The 20,796-nt window shown below is 39.2% G+C and overlaps 2 protein-coding genes across 3 annotated transcripts in view; one reads left to right on the top strand and one right to left on the bottom strand.

Annotated features, from left to right (window-relative positions):
* Positions 1–9,764, top strand: part of loxl2a (lysyl oxidase-like 2a) — a 32,123-nt gene extending 22,359 nt beyond the window's left edge. For both annotated transcript variants that reach the window (XM_061784435.1, XM_061784436.1), the window contains 7 exons: positions 1,006–1,173; positions 4,529–4,694; positions 4,831–5,071; positions 5,149–5,264; positions 7,101–7,237; positions 7,392–7,503; positions 8,688–9,764. In XM_061784435.1, coding sequence (XP_061640419.1) covers positions 1,006–1,173; positions 4,529–4,694; positions 4,831–5,071; positions 5,149–5,264; positions 7,101–7,237; positions 7,392–7,503; positions 8,688–8,758 — 1,011 coding nt within the window. In that variant the 3' untranslated portion in view covers positions 8,759–9,764. The remainder of the gene's footprint in view (positions 1–1,005; positions 1,174–4,528; positions 4,695–4,830; positions 5,072–5,148; positions 5,265–7,100; positions 7,238–7,391; positions 7,504–8,687) is intronic.
* r3hcc1 (R3H domain and coiled-coil containing 1) lies at positions 209–18,920 on the bottom strand. The gene is made up of 10 exons (XM_061784818.1): positions 18,898–18,920; positions 18,760–18,821; positions 18,258–18,387; positions 17,861–17,998; positions 15,282–15,714; positions 15,039–15,214; positions 14,880–14,950; positions 13,786–13,881; positions 13,520–13,651; positions 209–606 (listed from the first exon to the last, which is right to left on the bottom strand). The coding sequence occupies exons 1-9, from the start codon at positions 18,918–18,920 to the stop codon at positions 13,542–13,544; spliced, it is 1,239 nt and encodes a 412-aa protein (XP_061640802.1). The 3' UTR covers positions 209–606; positions 13,520–13,541.
* Between the last annotated feature and the right edge of the window lie 1,876 nt (positions 18,921–20,796).

Genomic DNA, 20,796 nt, shown 5'->3' with positions numbered 1-20,796 from the left:
AGGGCTTACTCGATGTCAGATTTTTTTTGCTTAGGTATCAGTGGCTGGTATCAGCAGCCTTCACAGAGTACCCAATACCTTGAAATAAGGTCGGTATCGGCACAATACCAATAAATGGTATTGGTATTTGCACATCCCTAATTTTGACATTTTCTTTGCATAAACAGAGGTGAGAAGAAACAAAGTAAAAATAGTTACTGTACTTAAGTAGATGTTCAGGTATCTGTACTTGTGTATTTATGTTTCTGATGAGTTTATTTGTAGAGCCTACATACAGCCTGCATACAAATATCTGTACTTTCTCGTTTTTGTCAAAATAGGCTCATTACTTTTTTTCAACCTCCACAGATGACAATGTGACATCAAAAACTAAATAGAAAAAGGAAAAATAAAGTTACCACGGTTAAGATCTTGATGAATACATATCTTGGAGTCTTCTAATGTGTGAAAAAACAAAAACAGGAACCACAGAGACATAGGAACGTGAAGACTCAAAGTAGCAGTAGTCCCCATCCATGGCCTGATTGAAGACAATTGGTTTACTGTATGTTGTCGGCTTCAAGAATGACAGGTGGTGAAAAACACCAGTTTCCGGAATTCAAAAATCTGAAAAAAAATATGTACACATTTTTTGTTACTCAGTTTCCAACGTTAGCAAAGCGATGAACATGTTATGATAGCATAAACGTCAAACTAACGCTACCTAGCTCTTAAAACATCATGCAACATGAAAAGTGTTTTTTTTCCCCCTTCTTTTCAGTACGAGAACTATGTTTGTTAATAAATGAGGCAAACTATTCTGTGTGCATAAGATTTTTTCTCGTTATCAAAAAAAAGGGCATTGTATATTATTGACAGTGAAAATGTTTGCATTTTACTTTTTTACTTAAGTACATTTTATAGTCTATCATTTTTTACTTTTCCTCAAATATTTGTACTTCCACTCAAGTACACAATGTGAGTACTTTTGCCACCACTGGACACGTGTGTTTGTCCTCATCACAGCTTCGTTTGTCCGGTGGACGTAATCCCTACGAGGGCCGTGTGGAAGTTCTTATGGACAGGAACGGCTCTCTAGTGTGGGGGGAAGTGTGCAGTGACAGCTGGGGGACCATGGAGGCCATGGTGGTGTGCAAGCAGCTGGGCTTGGGATTTGCCAGTCACGCCTTCCAGGTAACACTCGCTTCCATTCTGAATCATTCTTGACCAGCCTGATTTATATTGCATGATCCCTTTGACCCCAAACATCACTTTTTAGTTTGGCTTTTACTGAGCAACAGCAACCTCTGCTGACACAAATCAATAGCATAACACTGAATGAGAAGATTCAATGTTCTCACTCATATGTTAATACTTAAATCCATTTTGGTTTCAGTATGACTCGTTCATTCAATATATGTGCCCAAACAAAAGAGATTCTATATGAGAGCTGTGACAAGCATTTTGCCTTTACAAAGATAATAATGCTCATGTTGTGATTGACGCGGTCAAAGAGGTATTCCTCTATCATTATGGTGGTTGTAGGTTGCAGTAGTGTAGAAGTATACTGCATCAATGCATCATACACTAACTAAATAAGGGAACTACCATATTGAACCAGCTCACATTAGCAACCTAAGCATTGTTGATTCCTGAGGGCAAAATAAAGACACCACTGACTTGTAAACATGCAGCAGGTTAGCCATATTAAAGTCTTGACACAGATGCTTGTTTACTCCCTCAGCAGGCGCATCAGGGATGCCATGGCATCTTGTTAGAAGTGGAGAGCCTCCACAGAGTGTGTGGCACGGCCAAGCAGCGTCACAGGGCTCTTTAAGTTGTTTATATTTAGTACTCTGTGTATAATGTCAAAGATTATCACACTGTTCTAAAAATAGTTGTGAATGAGTTGACGCCATAAGAGCAACAACTTGTATAAGGCATGCTGTTAAACATGGGGTGCACTAATCTAATGAAAACCAGTAAGAGCAAAGCGAATTACAAATGACAATCAGTAGAGCTAAACTTGGACCACTGGATTAGGATGATGTATTCATTTATTCTTCTGTATGTTAGAAGACCACTTTCTGGTTCAGGGAGAGAAGGTACCATTTTATGATTAAAGGGGTCAGGTTGGCCAGTTACAAAGAGGACAAAGAGAAAATATATTCTCAGATCGATAGACAACTACCGTTTGGGTTCTACACTGCAAAACCACAAAATCTTATTTCAAGTCAAAACAAATCTGATTACACTTTGACAGTCAGAAACAGTTTAAAAGTGATACCACACCAGTGAAACACCAACAACTGATGTACAGTGTGAGCACTTGTTACCTTTTACTTTCTGTTGCAGTTATTAAGTCATAAAGTGTGAGTTTAAATATAAATCAACAATTAAAATTGAAAAGTTGACTCAGCTTGATTAACAAAGCAAAACATTTCAATGAAAGCAATACCACTGGTCTAAGAAGGTAATAATGCTCAATTTTGGCTGTCTGGATTTTAAATACTACAGCATAAACACACACACACACACACACCAACAGATGGAACAAATGACACCAAACTACCGCTGAGATCCTATAGTGCACGCCTGTCCCATTTCTTAACTCACGTGCAACATTTGATTTCTTTTCCATCAGACTTTCTGTGTCATAAATCCTCCACATCACTCATGTTGGAAAGTTTGACTTCTTTAAGGCGCTTTCCATGTGGTTGAGGAAAGAGGCTGAGTTAGTACTTTGGGGACAACAGATCCCCTCTCGTCGCTCGCCCTATACTTTGTGATTTGCTTGGCCTCATGGCAGAACATTTATCAGTGAGGTAATGGTAAGGCTTAAAATGTTTCCACACGACTCATTTGGATAAAAAAAAATTATGTCTGACTCCAGGTGAGTCAGGCTTTATTGTGTACGATGTCACCATTTACATATAAATATTTAGAAACCTGTCCTTATATGAAGAATAAAAGCTAGATGATTGCTAAAACTAACTAACTGAAACCACCTCAGAGCAGGGAATCAGGGAAAATGCCGGCCCAAGACCTTTCCAAGAGTGACTTGGCCAAGACGGCAGTACAAAATCAAAATGGTTACACCAAACACACAAGACACAGATAAAATGGTGTGTTTTGGATCATCATCCTACTGCAGAACCTAAATGCGCTTCAGCTTGAGGTCACAAACTGATGGCTCAATGATCTCCTTTAGGATTTTCTGTTAAAGAGCAGTATTCAGGGTTCCATCAATCACAGTAAGTTGTCCAGGTCCTGAAGGAGCGAAACAAGACCAAGACCATCACACCACCAGCACCATGTTGGACTGTTGGTATGATGTTCATTTTCTGAAATGCTGTGCTACATTTACGCCAGATGTAACGAGATACGCACCTTCCAAAAAGCTCAACGCTCATCTCGTCAGTCCATATAAAATCATCCCGAAAGTCTTGGGAATCATTCAGATGTTTTTTTGTTTTTTTTTTGCAAAAGTAAGACGAGCCTTGTTCTTTTTGGTCAGCAGTGGTTTTCGCCTTGGAACTCTGCCAATGGATGCCATTTTTGCCCTTATTGTTGTGTCATGAACACTAATCTTAACTGAGGCAAGGGAGACCTGCAGTTATTTAGAACTTGTCCTGAGTTCATTTGTGGCCTCCTGGATGAGTCATTGCTGTTCTCTTGCGGTAATCTTTGTAGGCCAGCCAGTCCTAGGAAGGTTCACCACTGTTCCACGTTTTCTCCACGTGAGGATAATGGCTCTCCCTATGGTTTGCTGGAATCCTAAAGCTTTAGGAATGGCTTTTGTAACCCTTTCCAGATTGATAGATATCAATTACTTTATTTTTCGACTGTTTGAGAGTTTCTTTGGATCATGTCATTTTGTTACATCTTTTTTAGATCTCACTTGATTGTGTTGGGACAGATTCTGTTTAAGTGATTTCTTGATTGAACAGGTCTGGACGTACCGTAATTTCTCGTGTATAATGCACATTTCCCCCTCTTCCCCTCAAAAAAATGGTCCAAAGTAAATATGCGCATTATACATGGGTATAGGTGAAAATAAAAAATTTAAAAAACCTTCACATTTCATAAATGTATGCCGCCATCTAGAAGTTATGAATAAGCTGTACACTTTCATTCAAATATGCCATCACCACCTAGAGGTTATGGAAAAAGATGTACACTTTAATGTTAGGGTGTGATCAGTGAAAATTAACAAAAAATTGTGATTAGCCACAATTAATTCATGATTTAACAAGGGGGGGTAATTACTTTTTCACACAGGGCAAGGTATAACTTTTAATAGTTATTTTTTTTGCCCTTAATAAATGAAATCACCATTCAAATACAGCATTTTAAGTTCACTTGGGTTATATTTGTCTGATATTTACATTTTACATTTGATTTTAAATAAAGTGGGGAAAGTATGCAAAAATATAAGAATTTGAGAAGGGGGCCGATACCTTTTCATGGTACTGTATTGTTCCTTTGGGCTGGAAGTCTTCTGTCAACTTATTGATGTTGGGTGTTTTCTGTGCTTCTCTGTCAACAGGAAACCTGGTACTGGCAAACCGATGCTACTGCTGATAATATTGTGATGAGTGGAGTGAGATGTTCAGGAACTGAGCTGACTTTGGATCAGTGCCTCCATCATGGGAAACACATTGAATGTCTTAAGGGGGGTGGACGCTTTGCTGCTGGGGTCTCCTGTATTCTGAGTAAGGAGGGGTCATTAATTATTGATAAGTGTATGCACAGCATCTTAATATCCAAATCTACCTACATGAACTCTGTGTGGAATATGTTGCTAGTTTCATTCCCCAAAACAATACATTAATGGTGTGTCCCATCCAGCGGCCCCTGACCTGGTCCTGGATGCCCAAGCAGTGGAGCAGACTGCATACCTGGAGGACAGACCTATGTATGCCCTGCAGTGTGCACAGGAGGAGAAGTGTTTGTCCAGCAGTGCCGACAACGCCGACCAGAACTCGTACCGCCGTCTGCTGCGCTTCTCCTCCAAGATCCACAACAAGGGCCAGTCAGACTTCAGGCCGCGGGCTGGTCATCAGTCCTGGACCTGGCATGAATGCCACAGGTGAGACTATTATATGAAGTGCTGTTCTGTTGTGATTTACAGGTCCTTTTACACAATTAATTCCTGTCCATATACAGACATTTCCACAGCATGGAGGTGTTCACCCACTATGACTTGATGAATGTGAATGGAACTAAAGTGGCTGAGGGTCACAAAGCCAGCTTCTGTCTGGAGGACACGCGTTGTGAAGAAGGTACAGTACAAGAGATGCGTTTATTGTTTCATCCTTCATTCAGGCTGAGCTCAAATCTCCTAGCTCAAATCTCCTAGACCCTCAATAAATTGTCCTAAATTGGTGTCCCCTAGCGGACGACTGGTTAGAGCGTCTGCCTCACAGTTCTGAGGACTGGGGTTCAATTCTCGGCCCCGCCTGTGTGGAGTTTGCATGTTCTCCCTTGCCTGCATGGGTTTTCTCCAGGCACTCCGGTTTCCTCCCACATCCTAAAAACATGCATGGTAGGTTAATTGAAGACTCTAAATTGCCCTTAGGTGTGAATGGTTTGTTTATTTATGCGTGCCCTGCGATTGGTTGGCAACCAGTTCAGGGTGTACCCCGCCTCCTGCCCGAAGATAGCTGGGATAGGCTCCAGCACGCCCGCAACCCTTGTGAGGATAAGCGGCTCAGAAAATGGATGGATGGATGATGTCCCCTAGAACAAATAAATGCTCCCTTTTTCACAGAAGGTGCTACTAGTGTCTGTATTGACCTGGACTATATTTATGTCTATCTTCATGACATGTCATACAACAATGCGTCACGATTGACATTACCATATATATGCAGTGATGGTGTCTTGATTTATTCAATCTGAGCAATATGTACAAATTTGTTGTCCCTGGGTACTCGAGCTTCGTCCCACATTCCAAAAACAGGTTTTATGTTATTTGAAGACGAAAGGAAACGCCATAAAAAAAATTATACGTGTGAATGTGAGTGTGAATAGTTGTTTATATCAAATCATGAAATAAAAAAATGTGCCCTGCAGTTGGCTGGCAACCAGGCCAGGGTGTACCAAGGCTCTCACCCAAAGTCAGCTGTGATAGGCTCCAGCTCACCGGTGAACCTCATGACAAGAAAATGTGTGGATGGATATTTTTTCATAATGCTTCATTAGTACTCATTCCACAATATTTGTTTATGTCTATATACAGGGTCTGTAGCTCCTGTTTTCAAAATGAAGGCCTTAGTCATCTTTAAAGATGACATTTAAAGCCACATTGTTGTCCAACTGTGTTGACAGTTGACAAGAAAATTGTCTAAATGTTTCAAGTATACATAAGGTAGATTTAGATAGTTTGCATTAGTACATACTGCTAAAAGCCACAATCACTGTAAAGATGTTTCCTACTGCATTGCAAAATGTAATTTATAATTAATATTCTGTTATTGCCCACTTCTAGTGGTCAAATTTAAATGGTAAATTGACTGCATTTATAGAGCGCTTTATCTACACTATCACAGTGCCCAGAGCGCTTTACAAAGCCTCCCATTCACACACATATTCGTACACCAATGGGCGGTTGCTGCCATGCAAGGCGCTGCCAGGCCCACTGGGAGCAAATTAGGGTTCAGTGTCTTGCCCAAGGACACTTCGACATGCGGACAGTCAAAGTCGGGATTCGAACCAAATTAAATGTAATTGAAGTCATGGTGGCCTCGTACCCAAAAAAAAAAACCCTTACTTCTAATAAACAAACATGCTGTATCTCTTCCCAATGGTTTTAGTCATTAATATCATCACTCAGTTAATGTTGATCATTAAAATGCGATCCGGTGACAGCGGAGGCCATTTTAGTACAAACTGAATCAAAACACTACCATGTTCCCGAAACCAGTTTGAGATCATTTTCCTACTGGAAGTACTACTACAGAACATGGTAGACTGGTCCGTAACCATACTTAAGTAGTATTTACATGATGGTACAAGCCCCCAAATGAGCCAAGAAAATATCCCTTGAACCACTGATACGAACCATGATTACAATGGCAGTATAGCAACTTGACTAACATTGGGTTCAACTCTGATAGGCATTGAGAAGAAATACGAATGTGCCAACTTCGGAGCACAGGGTATCACGGTGGGCTGCTCGGACACCTACAGGCATGACATTGACTGCCAGTGGATTGACATCACAGATGTTCCACCTGGTGACTACATTCTCCAGGTAACACATGCTGGTCTTGCTATCATTGATGTAGTTTTTAGAGCACCAAAAAGATTATAAAAGGGTTTGCAATCAGTTGCATGACCTCATTCCGATATAGTAGGCTTGCTGTCAGAAATACTGTACAAACAAATGACATTTAGTGCTCTTCCAGGTTGTGATCAACCCAAACTACGAGGTTGCAGAATCCGACTATACCAACAACATAATGAAGTGCCGCAGCCGCTATGACGGCAATCGCGTCTGGATGTACAACTGTCAGATAGGTGAGCTCTTTGCTACCTCATCAACCGCGATGAAGACAATGCATTTCCCCAGTCAGAACACTGTTTATTTGGAAATTACATAATTTTGAAAGTGAAATTTTTTTTGCATTTTCTACTTGCACGGTACAGATGATGATGCTACAATATGGCCATACCTGTAAGTGGCGAAAGTCAAGCTAACTGACAAAATTCTTAGATCACACACATACTTGTTCAAACTTTAGGTTTAAAACTATTCTCACTTGTTAAACAGTAAGCCAACACATATGTCCATTTCATCTTTTCTAAAGTAAATTTATTCACTGGGTGAGATTTTGACCCGTAACCGAAATCTGGCAGGGAGAAAATGTTGAATCACACCACTCTCAGTACCTACAAATAATAAAAGACAGACACCTGTACAGTGTTGATTTTGTAAGTTCACCCACTGACAGACATGAGCAGTCTATAATTTTTATGGCAGGTTTATTTTAACAGTGAGACACAGAATATCTAAAAGAAAATCCAGAAAATCACGTTTAAAGAACAATAAAAATGTATTTGCATTTCATAGAGTGAAATAAGTATTTGATCCCCTTACAAAAATAAGGAATTCTGGTTCCCACAGACTAGTCCTCTAACTTTAAGAAAGTACTCCTAATCTAAACTTTTTAGCTGTATGAAAGACACCTATTTCAACTTGTTACCGGTATAAAGACATCTGCCCACAGAATCAATCAATCAGCCACCAACCTCTCCATCATGAGCAAGACCAAAGAACTTTCTAAGGACATCACAGACAAGATTGCAGACCTGCACAAGGCTGGAATGGGCTACAAGAGCTTGGGCTCTTAAAGTGTGATTAATACTTCAATAATAAAACTTTATTCATCAACTTTTATGAGACTTTTGGGAGTGCCCAGGCAATTGTCTGAGTTTGCCTAATAGTAAGCACCCCCTGGGGCTATTTTCACATCAGGACAGACAAATGACACCCACAAAACACCAGAGCTGTTATGGACAGCCTGTAAGGACATGGAGGCACATGTTTGTAGACAAAAGACAGCTTGTTAAGAAGAAAAATATCCACAATCCATCTATTCATTTTATTTACCATTTATCCTGTTCAGCAAAATTAACCCCTTTCACTCAATTCCAACCACTTTCTGCTCATCTATTCACTGTCAATGTTTCTGGATTTGCAGGTGGCTCACGGAGTTCAGAAACCGAAGAAACATTTCCCGGGCTGCTGACCAATCAGCTTTCGCACAGGTAGACAGACAAGACCGATGGATGGACATGAAAGAAGTATGGCGCAGGAGTGTTTCACAACCACTAAAGGAGAAGGAGGCTGTAGTTAAGGACGTGGGACACTTGGCACGTTTGAATACATTTAAATGTGATAGTGTAGTATTACATCAGTAAATTAACACAAAGATCCTTTTACGTGTTGTAGGATGTAAACATCTATAAAATCCTATTTCATTGTTGATAAGCTGACAATGTGGTAAAAAGCAGCCATTTTTTTTCCGACTGTGAGGAAAATGATCAAGTAAATTATTCAATCTATATACCACATGCAGTACAGCTCTTATTTTGTGGTGTCTTTGTAGAAATGTAATTTTTTTTTATACATGGTGCTTTTTGTTGAATGTCAGGGAACATTCCAGCCAAATATTTTTGTAAATGAACTGTGCCAACAGTTACCTTTGAATGGCCAGTACAAGAAACACTCACCTCTACTTTGTCGAGGAAAAACATTTTGGTGCTACATCATGTTCAGAGGTTCTTCAATGTCAGTGGAAGGCAAAAGAATACATCACATTGCTTCTACTGTTTCCAACATTTTAAGGGTTTTAATTGACATTCTACATGAACAGCAATTCAAAGTATCAAAAAGTAATCATTTAACACAAGGCTATTTTATTTTATTTTAGTACTTTCAGGCGACACAATTTAAAGTATTTTTCTCTTCTGACAAGGAGTCTGAATTCCAAATACTTGACCTCACCTTTGAAAGGGCTTTATTTATTGACTTCGTTTTTAGCTTACACATGCTCTTCGTGACCTGTGTATTATCCCCTCATCTTCCGTTAAATTATTTGCTGTCAGGGACTGTGGCAAAGCCTCAAATGTGTCTGTGTGAAAATGCCTTTTTTGTTGTCATTTTGTAAATGTGACAAATTCCCTTCATTTTATAAGGGTGTCAGTCACATTGATTGATTTTATCGAAATGTGGAAATGCATGTCGTTCTGCAATAAAGGTAGATGGTGAAAGCACATTCCAGTTTCTGTGATTAGCTACTGTGTTGAATGTTTAGAAGAAAAAGAAAAAAAAAAGACAAGTCACAATAGCACAGGGATAAAGATGAGTGTAAGACACTGCCATGTGAAAGCAATAAAACTAGGCGTGGCCCGATTATCGTGTGGAAGGTGTGCAGCGATGAAAAGTCAATTTTTTTTTAACCGCTTCACTGTCCATTACCGGTAATTAGCTTTTTGGGGGGGCTCTGCAATATGATTGACTGCTTGCAAAGCCGAGACTGTCACGCACTAAACAATCAGTCTCTTTGACGTTAATGAGGAAAGCTGAGCTGCCTTTTTTTTTTTATCTCCTCCGCAGCTGAGTAGAGGAGGGAGGGGCAGCAGCACACACACACACACACGCGCACACACACAGAGGGAGGGTTAAAACGTGAGACGGACGCGCTGATAAGGAAACGAGTGACAGCAGCAGGAAGAGAAGAACAATCTGAACACATTTCAGTTTTATTGACAATACAAATTCAGGAAAAAAAATATTAATGAAGGTGCCAGTGTGTCTAATGGAAGTGTTGCTAACTTGCTGCTCGTACAATGACTTTAGTCCATTCTGAGAGAATCTTCTCCAAAACAGGGCAGATTATTTCCAGACAGACAGAAGAAACTGGAATAGCTCTTCAAATCTTGAGGCACTTGGTGTATCTCAATGCCAATCTTAACTGTAGACAAATTACCTGGATGCTGATTTTTTCCTTTTGTTTGTACAGAATTTTGTTTATATTTTCTAGGGTTTTGTAGTGATTGTTTTTTTCACTTTAAATTTGTATAGTAGAAAGAAAAGTTAAAAGCATAAAATAGTTACAAATGTAATTGTAAATACTTGTTTGTTTTTGTATTTTATATATATATTTTCGTAGCACTATGTAAGAGCAGGGATCACCAGGTAGTCCCCAATTACCACATGAGTAACCCACGGGTCGGTTTCAAAAATAGCTCACCACTGATGGGACATTGTGATTTACTAAGTATTAATATGTATTTATTTATTTAAACTTAATATGGAACATGTTTATTAACGTACCAAATATTCTATATTTTTGTTTAAAAATAAGATTGTGCTCAATGGAATTCTTATTTTTTTTAATGTACCCAAATTTTTCAAATCAATTGATTTTAGAGCTATAAATTAAATACCGTGATACCGTGGTATTTTGTCTCAAGGTTATCATACAGTCAGAATCTGTACAGACAATGACCGAATAAAAATTGGGCATTGATTTTTTTCAACAAAAAAAGAGCACAATTAAAATAACAGCTAAACACAAAAAGGTCAGTTTTTCAGCAAATACTTTTATGTTCTACAGAAAAGTTTGCGAGCAGGTGAATGGCAGTTTGCGAATCACTGAGGCGTGACTGAAGCTCTAAACACACGTTACGTATCTCGCTAGTTATGTCACGTGCAAAAAAAAAAAGCATGTTCAATGGCTCATAGGTTTGGTACATATTCTGAAATGAGGGCTGAATTGATTTCCACCATGTCAAACATAAATAACATGTATCAACACTCCAAATGAGGTACCTCTATCCAGAGTGATGAGTACAAAATAGTGAACTGAACAGTAATGACAAAAAGGCTATAAACGCTATTTTTGCTGTGTTGAGCTCCAGACGTTGCAGTATTACCCTCTATAGTCTGAACTTTACAGCATTCTTGCTGCCTTCAGTCTTCTCTTACATCACAATTGTGTGTTCAAAAATAACTGTTGTTGTTTTCAATTAAAAAGAAAAAAAAAAAGTCACAAAATTAGGTGATGCATTCTTCTCACTGGACAGTGACGATACGTGCAGTGCTGCTTTCTTAATTAAGTACATTTGTGACATACTTTTTACTACGCAGTGGAGCTTCGATCAAGGTCAGCGCTACACTGAGGATAGGGGGTGCTATAGCCTCATCAGAAATCTGTGTAGCCCCAGTTAAGCCTCTACAGCATTATTTTATATTTTGAAAAAAAATTATTTACTTATTTAAGTAAAAAAAATTATTAAGTTCACAGGTTGCCATTCTGTTCCAATCCTATCCCCGCTTACATGTTTCTGATGGGGCTATGTATCACGTTTGTGTGTGTGTGTGAGGGGGGGGCAATGGGATGGGAGGGGAGGGGCGGGGGAGTCTTTCATTTACTCTTGCGTTAGGTTAAGGCTAGCTAGCCTACAGTCCGTTGTAGCAATAGATCATTTTGTGATCAACAACAAAAATGTAAAAAATAAATATAAAAATGAAGAAAGTAGAAAATGAAAACAGAGTCTTCCAGGGGGACAAAAAAGAAGAGGGAGATTTGAAAAATGAGTCAAGTCCTGTAATGAATGCATAGCAGGACATGGCATGTATTTTTGTATGCAGTAGAAATACAATAACCAAGATTGTGAGGAGCCAGTTCCTTTTACGCTTTTTCAGTGCCCAGTTGGAACAGCGTGTTTGTATTTCTCACTGCGGATTTGTATATTATTCATGTAATTTTTGACCCAATGATGATGTGATCTGAATCATTAGTATACAGCCTGTGTGTAACTATTAATGTCATTTCTGGAGTTATGCTGTGATCCAAATCATTAGACACAAGCTGTTCGCACTTCTTGTTGCGCCAATGAGGCTGCACTTTGTAGCCTATATTATTAATTTCATTATTATTAATTGCCAACGTTAATATGTTGTGATTCTAATAGGGCTGCCACGATTAGTCGACTAATCACGACGACGTTGACGATCAGAATCGTCGACAATTACTTTAATAGTGGACGTTGTTGTTTATTTTATTTTTCAGCTTTGTTTTTCTCTCCATTCCTCCCGCTTGCTTGCGCTTCTTTGTGAGCCTCTAATACTCGTGGCGCACATACGCAGGAGGTGTTATCCAATCCAAACCAATATTGCCAATGCATAGTTGTTTACAATAATTATGCATATGGAATAAACAATTGTCCCATTTTAGACGTATTGTTTCTTTTTTTGGTAAGACGCATGGGTGCTCTCCCCTTTGTACGTGAAACATTTTTGCCATTCCCTTGTGGTCACTTGTATTAGACTTAACCGTTTTGTTGAATATTCATTGGCCAAATTAAGTTAAAACTACTTTTACATTGAACATGCTCTTTTTGTGTATAATAGATGTTTTTATTGGGATAAAAAGAGAAAGTAACTGAGGTCATGAAATTCTATGATTTTCTCAGCACCCCCTTGTATCGGTCAAACCCCCCCTTCACCCCAGGTCAGGAAGAAAATCCTGGAGCAGCGCCTGGCCTCGATTTCACAGACCCAGATTGAACGGATTTAGGATTTAACGGACATAAATTAGTGTCCAGTTGGAACGCAAAATCACGCCTCACATTCACCAGTGAGGTAAGTTTGGATAAACTAAAACTTTTCAAACATTTTAAAGCTTTTTTTTTATTTATACATTTACTTACAATACTTTTGTACTGTACTGGGTGTTTTTAGGCCACAAATTTTTTTTTCAAAACAATAATTTTCATACTGTATTGGTGTTTTTAGGCCTTCAAGTGCTTCAATTTAAAGGACAATCGGCTTTAGCGGACAACCCCTCGCCCCCTCGCCCCTATTAGTTCATTCATCGAGGTTCCACTCTCGTGTGAACAGTGTTTTATTTATTTATTTTTTTAAATAAAAAGGGATTCAAATAAGTTTTTCTAATTTGTTAAACAGTTAAATTATACATTTCTTTTGTCACGTGACTTTTCTGGCTTTTGGTGGTTTGTTCACCTGTATTTGCCATCACTTTAGGTCAGAAACGATGCCCTCGTCCTCGTCCTTTCAGGCCCAGGGCTCGAGCCACCATTCGCCTAGCAACAGCACTGTCTGTCCTCGGACGCTCCTTCACCGGCTGGATTGACTCTGCACGACACAACCAGAGGCCGATTCAAAAATTCTGCATCCATTCAATGAAGGCAAAGGGTGGAAAAAGTAAAAGCATCAATGTAAGTAACTTTATTGATAAGACAGGAAAAGTTCGAGAAATAAAGTCCTACCTGCTCGGCTAACGGCCTTGCCTTTGGCCTTTTTACTGCCTTCAGCCAGTGTCCGGGCCTTCAGCAGAGGGTGGCAGATGGAGAGTGCATGCAGTGCTGGCTCATTCATTCATTCATGCATACAAACACACGCAAAACTTTTTTTATCATTTGAATAAAATGTAAAACAAAAAAAAGACTGCCACTTCCACAAAACATTGTATATTTACATGTACAAATTAACTATAATTAGCCAACTTTAACCTCATACGTTTGCCCCTCATAGGAAATGCCAATCAAGGCATGCAAACAGCCATCATTAAAATGGCATAAAAGTGTAACCTTAAATTTTATGACAATTAAGGCACAGTCCTGCTTGGAAGATTAAACGTCACTTTTTATAAAGTGCAGCAGCTCGCTTCTTGGTGAACATTATTTTATTTTATTTCAATAATTATTATTGTTCTTGCTAACTTAGCCACATTGCACCAAGCAGCCAGTACAAAAATGTGTGTATTTTTAACCACTTTTTAATAATTTTTCCAGTTTCAAGGTCATCACCACATTTTCCTCTTTGGCTTGCAATCACTGGTAACAGTCTATTGTGAAATAATTTCACACAAAAACAAATAAGCCAACAAATACACCGCAAACAAGTGCAGGACTGGCTTGGCCTCTGGATGTTTTACTTGACATGCATTTTTGTTTTGTAAAATAATTATCTAACAATTAGCTGAAATAATTACAAATTATGGACCTGATGGACTGTTCAACTTCAGAGGTTTCACTGTATTATCTATTATGTTTTCAGACCGTATGTGCTAAAATGGGCACTTACAGCTCATGGACCATGCATTGAAAGCCCAGTCAAATTTCACACACTATCAGTGAGCTTTCTCAGCCAGTCAGCAAGATAATGACAATAATGAAAGTACTGTATTTAATACAAGATAAGTAAATCATCGCTTGATAAAGATTTATGAATTTGAAAAAGCTACTTTAAAAAGTCAGATTACAATAATTTTTATAGTATTTACACTTTTCTGTTTTTAGCTAGAGTTATGTAGCAATTCAATTTCCTGTAATATCATTTTAACATACATTAGGAATCCCACCTGCTGTTTCAGTGGCAAAAACACCCAAGGCGTGCGTGTTGTCCACCCATGTGATCTTCATTCCACCGTCACTGATAGAAACAGGAAAATACCACTTTAAATTAGCCCCAAGCTCACTGGTACATTTTCAGACTTAAGTACAAGTGAAGGATGTCCCACCTGTACTCAGTGAAGGCGTCCAAGAGATCATCTGTCTTGAACATTGCAGGGAAGTCATAGATCTCGATAACGTGACCAAAATCATTAGGGTTGAGGAGCACTTTCTCATAAGTGGAGTAGTCATTCTGAACGTGCTGCACGGTGAAAGTCACAGCTTCTTTCAAGTTTGCCTGGATCTGAGGGGGTGAAGGCACAAGAACACGAGAGCAGGAAGCTTTCCAAAATCATAACAGGTAGACCAACCTCTTCAGTCAGGTGGCATGCGACATCTTCATTCTCATAGGCGTCATCCTCCAGGCTCATTTCACTCAGACAGGATAGCGTGATGTCATCGTTATAATTACTCAATGTTGAGTTAGCTTTCTCTTCTAGTAATATGTTGTCCGTGAGGGCGACATCTGCCACAAAGGGAAGGGACTCATCTTTTAATAGAAGTGACGACTTTCCCTCAGAAGAGGAACCCAAGTTCGATACAACTTTGATGGAGGCGGAAGTTGTTGACTCCTGGACAGCATGAGAGTTTTGGCTCTGGAGACTCTGCCGAGCAGCTCTCGGGGTGTAGAGCGCCTTGTCTGGCCTCCTGGGTGCTCTGATTCGATTTGAGGATTCAGGATTCTCTTCATCCAGGATGGAGTTGCTCTCTGCATCACTGTCGTCTTCTTCTTGTGCCTTGCTTCTACAAAACAAATGTCCTTACAGATACTCTACTGAAAAAACACTTAAGGCCAACATTAATTATGCATGCTCCGGCTATATTTTGAGTTTCTGGCTGGAAACACAATAAGTGGCAAAAGACTAAGAAGAAAACTATAATCAACAATTTCATTGTTTTTTTTTCTGAATGTTGAAAATGATTGATGATTGGACAATTTTTTTTATAATAATAATAATAAAATACTTTTCAGGAACACAACCTTTGCCGTTGTCTTTCAATTACCGGCTTCTTTTTCGATACAGTCTACTACTGCTAGGGCGGATAGGTACTGTATGTGATGTCAAATGGAAGAACCACATTTAAGGATTAGCTGCCTTGGGAAATGCAACTTCTCTGGACGCTACCATGTTATGTGATCACAAAAGTAGCTTCACTACTGAAAAGCTATTTGATGTCAAAAACAGCAAAGATACAACCACTTGACAGAGGAATGTACTGTACTTAAAATAGTAACACTGCTTCTGACCACTATCAAATCAAAACAATGACTCACTCAATAATGCTCATTAGAAATCACAAAAAAAAAAAAGATCCACACTGTCAAGAGAGGTACGGCATTGTACAGTTCAATTCTACCAGTGCAAGTTACAACCACAATAAAGTTATTAAATCAATACCTCTCTGTCATCGCATTAAGATTGTGGTAGTTATCGTGTGGTCAGTTGGTGTATAGTATAAAGAAGATACAGGCCCCTCCAAAAGTATTGGAACGGCAAGGTCAATTCCTTTGTTTTGTTGTATACTGAAGACATTTGGGTTTCAGATCAAAAGATGAATATGAGACAATAGTTTAGAAGTCCAGCTTTTATTTCATAGTATTTACATCAAGATGTTTTAACAACTCAGGACGGAGCACCTTTTGTTTGAAGCCACCCACTTTTCAAGTGAGCAAAAGTATTGGAACAGACATTATTAAATTAACTTAAAGTGAATAACATTTAATATTTGGTGGCATAACCCTTACTTGCAATGACTGCATCAAGCCTGCGACCCATTGACTTCACCATACTGTTGTATTCTTCAGTTGAAATGCTTTTCCAGGCCTTTACTGAAGCCTCTTTCAGTTCTTGTTTGTTTCTGGGGGTTTCTCCCGTCAGTCTCCTCTTCAGGGGGCAAAATGCATGTTCTATTCGGTTAAGGTCCAGTGATTGACTTGGCCAGTCTACGACCTTCCACTTTTTTCCCCTGATGAAGTCCTTTGTTGTGTTGGCAGTGTGTTTTGGGTCATTGTCTTGTTGCATGATGAAGCTTCTCCCGATTAGTTTGGATGAATGTTTCTGTAAATTGCCAGACAAAATGGTTTTGTAGACTTCAGAATTCATTCTGCTGCTACCATCATGCAATAAAGACTAGTTCCAGAAGCATCCATGCAAGCCCAAGCCATGACATTTACCCTCCACCATCCTTAACAGACGATCTTGTGTGTTTTGGATTATAAGCAGATCCTTTCTTTCTCCATACTTCGGCCTTTCCATCACGTTGGTAGAGGTTAACCTTGGTCTCATCAGTCCATAAAACTTGGTTCCAAAACTTTTGTGGCTCATCTCTGTACTTCTTTGCAAAATCCAATCTGGCCTTCCGATTCTTTTTGCTGATGAGTACTTTGCACCTTGCGGTATGGCCTGTGTATTTCATCTCTCGAAGTCTTCTTCCAGCAGTGGATTGTGATACTTTCACCCCTGCCCTGTGGAGATTGGCAGTGATGTAACTGACTGTTGTCTTTGGGTGTTTCTTCACAGTTCACGTTTCTGTCATCAACTGTTGTTGATACCCTTGGCCGACCTGTTCAATGTCTGTTGCTCAGTAAACCAGACGTTTTCTTTTTCAGGACAATCCAAATTGTTGTATTGGCTATGTCCAATGTTTTTGCAATAGCTCTGATCGATTTTCCCTATTCTCTCAGTTTCAAAGTGGGTGGGTTCAAACAAAAGGTGCTCTGTCCTGAAACACAAATGTCTTATATTCAGTATACCAAAAAAAAAATAAGGAATTGACCTTGTCGTTCCAATACTTTTGGAGGGGACTGTACACTGTTCTTGTCATGAGCTCCTGCACAATGTCTAGTCACTCCATAATATGTCACAATGATCTCCAGTGGCTTCAGCACCTGATCTCCGAGTGGCAAACCACCACCTGACGACACCAGATCTCACCCACAGAGAAGGTGGTGAGCTTTGTCAGTTCCTCGACGGTCTTGTGGATCAGGTATCGTAGTCTGCTGGGAAGTGGTGGGAACAAAAGCACACTGGAGGGAAGACACAACAGGACAAGCCAGTTGACAATCCAGAGACAGAGAAGCATTGTGAGTCATGTTGACTAGAAGACACTTTTAAAAAAATGGTAATAATACAAAATAAATAAATAAAAGCTATCATCCATTCTTAGGTAAAGTTATTTGAAATTCTAGGCAAATGCGACATTATTATTGTTGTTGTTATATGCATCACTCATTTGTCACACAGCACACTGCATGTTAGAATAATTGTGATACTCCAAGAGCTTACATTTTGGGGCTACTCTTCTGGTATGCTTCCAGCTCATCCAAGACCTGGTGCACAAACTCATTTTCTTCCTTTGGGAGATAAATTCCATCGTAGCAGGGGACCGCCAGTGTGGCCAGAGATCGTAATGAACCTATTTGAAGTTTAACAAAGCCAGCCAACAAAACACAAATGACAGTTATAGTTGAGAACGGGGTAAGCGAGCAACAGGACTAGCAAACGATAGTTAATTTGTCTAAAAGGACGTTGTGTCAAACGAAGTTATTTTGTATCGTAAACAAATACTGTTAATTTAAAATGTTACAGCAATCGAGTGATTCGCACAAGCTACAAAACTAAAATGTAGTCCCGAGACATTGGCCGGTTGTGAATGTTGCTTGCGTAGTTATGAGAACTAGATACGCCAGCGCTGCGTTATAGCATTATCACGCCCTGCTCCAGGACACAAAGGTGTAACGCCGCTGCACTACGATTGCCTGCTGTATCCCTGTTGAACACAACGTACTGCTTCCGGACGGGAAAAGAGATGATTGAAGTGTGGTGGTGTCGATACCAGATGGGATCCGGCTGCAAGATTGGATCGGGAACCGTCGCCGGGTTATGACGTCACGTTATATGATTGGCTGGAACTTGGCAGAATGACCCAGAAGACTGTGGTTGGTCCATTTCGCGCGATGGGAATTGTCGTTCTTATGAGAAAACATGGACGTCTGGATTAGTTTTGCTAAAATAATAAATCTATCATTACTTATCGAAAGGTAAGACTACTGCTTTAATGACCCGAGAGCCGAAAGGCAACCATTCGTAAGACATCGAAAAGTTACACAATTAAGAGTTTTGCTTTGTTTATGACTCTTTTTAAATTAATATTTTCAACACACAAATGCTATTGTGTTGCTGGAGCTGCATTCATTCAAAATGTGACCAGTAATTACACATACACTCTAAATGCATGTTGTATTTTCCTGCTACATTTGATGAGCAGTTGTATTCCAGCTATCAGGGTAAACTCGGATTGGTAGTGTTTATACAATGCTAAATTGTCTAAGCATGTTTTCACCAGTTCTATGGAAATGATTTTTTTATTTTATTTTTTATTTTTTTCACAATTTGTTTTCCACTGGTTGCTACATGGTGCACGTTTTCTGCATCATACCGAAAGGCTTTCGATGCTATGTCCAGCGATGCTCATGATTATACATCGTTACACGCAGTATTGATGTGTGGTGTCGTAACTGATTTTTTAATGCATTCAACAATGTAAGAGGAAAATATGACATTTTCTACCATAGCTGTTAAAGTTAACTTGTAATGAGGTTCTTAAATGATATAGTGTGGGTTATAATGTGAAATGTTTCAACTTTATGGTGGTAGTTCCCTGCCTTTGATTAATATTTCTATCAATAGGAAGATCTATTTTTAAATATTAATATTGGAACTGATATTTGGTCCAAGAAATAAATAATCCCATACTGCACATCATAAATAAAATTATTAATCCATGCCATGTTTTCGGCAGGCGAAACGTGGGTAGGATTAAATGGAGCAGTCCTTAAATGGTTCAGGTCCTACATGGAGGAAAGGAGTTATTTTGTAACCATTGGAAGTGTTCAGTCTCATCGAATGGCAATGACCTATGGGGTCTCTCAGGGGTCAGTTCTTGGACCCCTCCTGTTCAGACTGTATATGCTACCCTTGGGTCAAATTCTTCAGAACTTTAATTTTGACTATGATAGCTATGCAGATGACACACAGTTATATCGAGCAGTGTCTCCAGATGACGACAGTTCAATAGAGGTTTTGTGTCACTGTCTAAAACAGATAAATAACTGAATGAGCCAAAATCTTCTTCAATTAAACCACAACAAAACTGAGATAATTGTTTTTGGCAATAAAGAAAAGAGAATTACTGTTAGTAAATTCCTGGAGTCACTCTTTAAAAACCAAAGACCAAGTCCGAAACCTTGGTGTTCTGATAGATTCCGACCTGACTTTCAACAGTCATATCAAATCAATTACTAAAACTGCCTTTTACCATCTGAAGAACATATCCAGAGTGAAAGCTTGCATGTGTCAAGCAGAACAGGAAAAGCTCATCCATGCTTTTATCTCAAGTAGACTTGACTATTGCAATGGTCTTCTGACTGGACTCCCTAAAAATAGCATTAAACAGCTGCAGCTCATTCACAATGCTGCGGCTCGGGTTCTGACTAGAACAAAGAGGTCAGAGCATATTATTCCAATTCTAAAGTCTTTACACTGGCTTCCAGTCAGCTTTAGAATAGATTTTAAAATTCTGCTACTGGTCTATAAATCACTAAACGGTTTAAGTCCTGAATACATGAATGAAATGCTAATGGAATATAAACCCAGTAGGGCTCTGAAATCGACAGACTCAGGTCAAATAGTGGAGCACAGAGTCCAAACCAAACATGGTGAAGCACCATTTAGCTATTATGCTGCACACAAATGGAATAAGTTGTCAACAAAAGTGACGTCAGCCCCAAGTGTGAATGTTCGTAAATCCAGGTTAAAAACTCTT

This window comes from Phyllopteryx taeniolatus, chromosome 9 (assembly GCF_024500385.1).
Source record: "Phyllopteryx taeniolatus isolate TA_2022b chromosome 9, UOR_Ptae_1.2, whole genome shotgun sequence".
In the NCBI taxonomy this organism is placed as follows: Eukaryota; Metazoa; Chordata; class Actinopteri; order Syngnathiformes; family Syngnathidae; genus Phyllopteryx; species Phyllopteryx taeniolatus.
The sequence above is the reverse complement of the archived record's forward strand: the minus strand, read 5'-3'. Positions and strand labels throughout refer to the sequence as shown.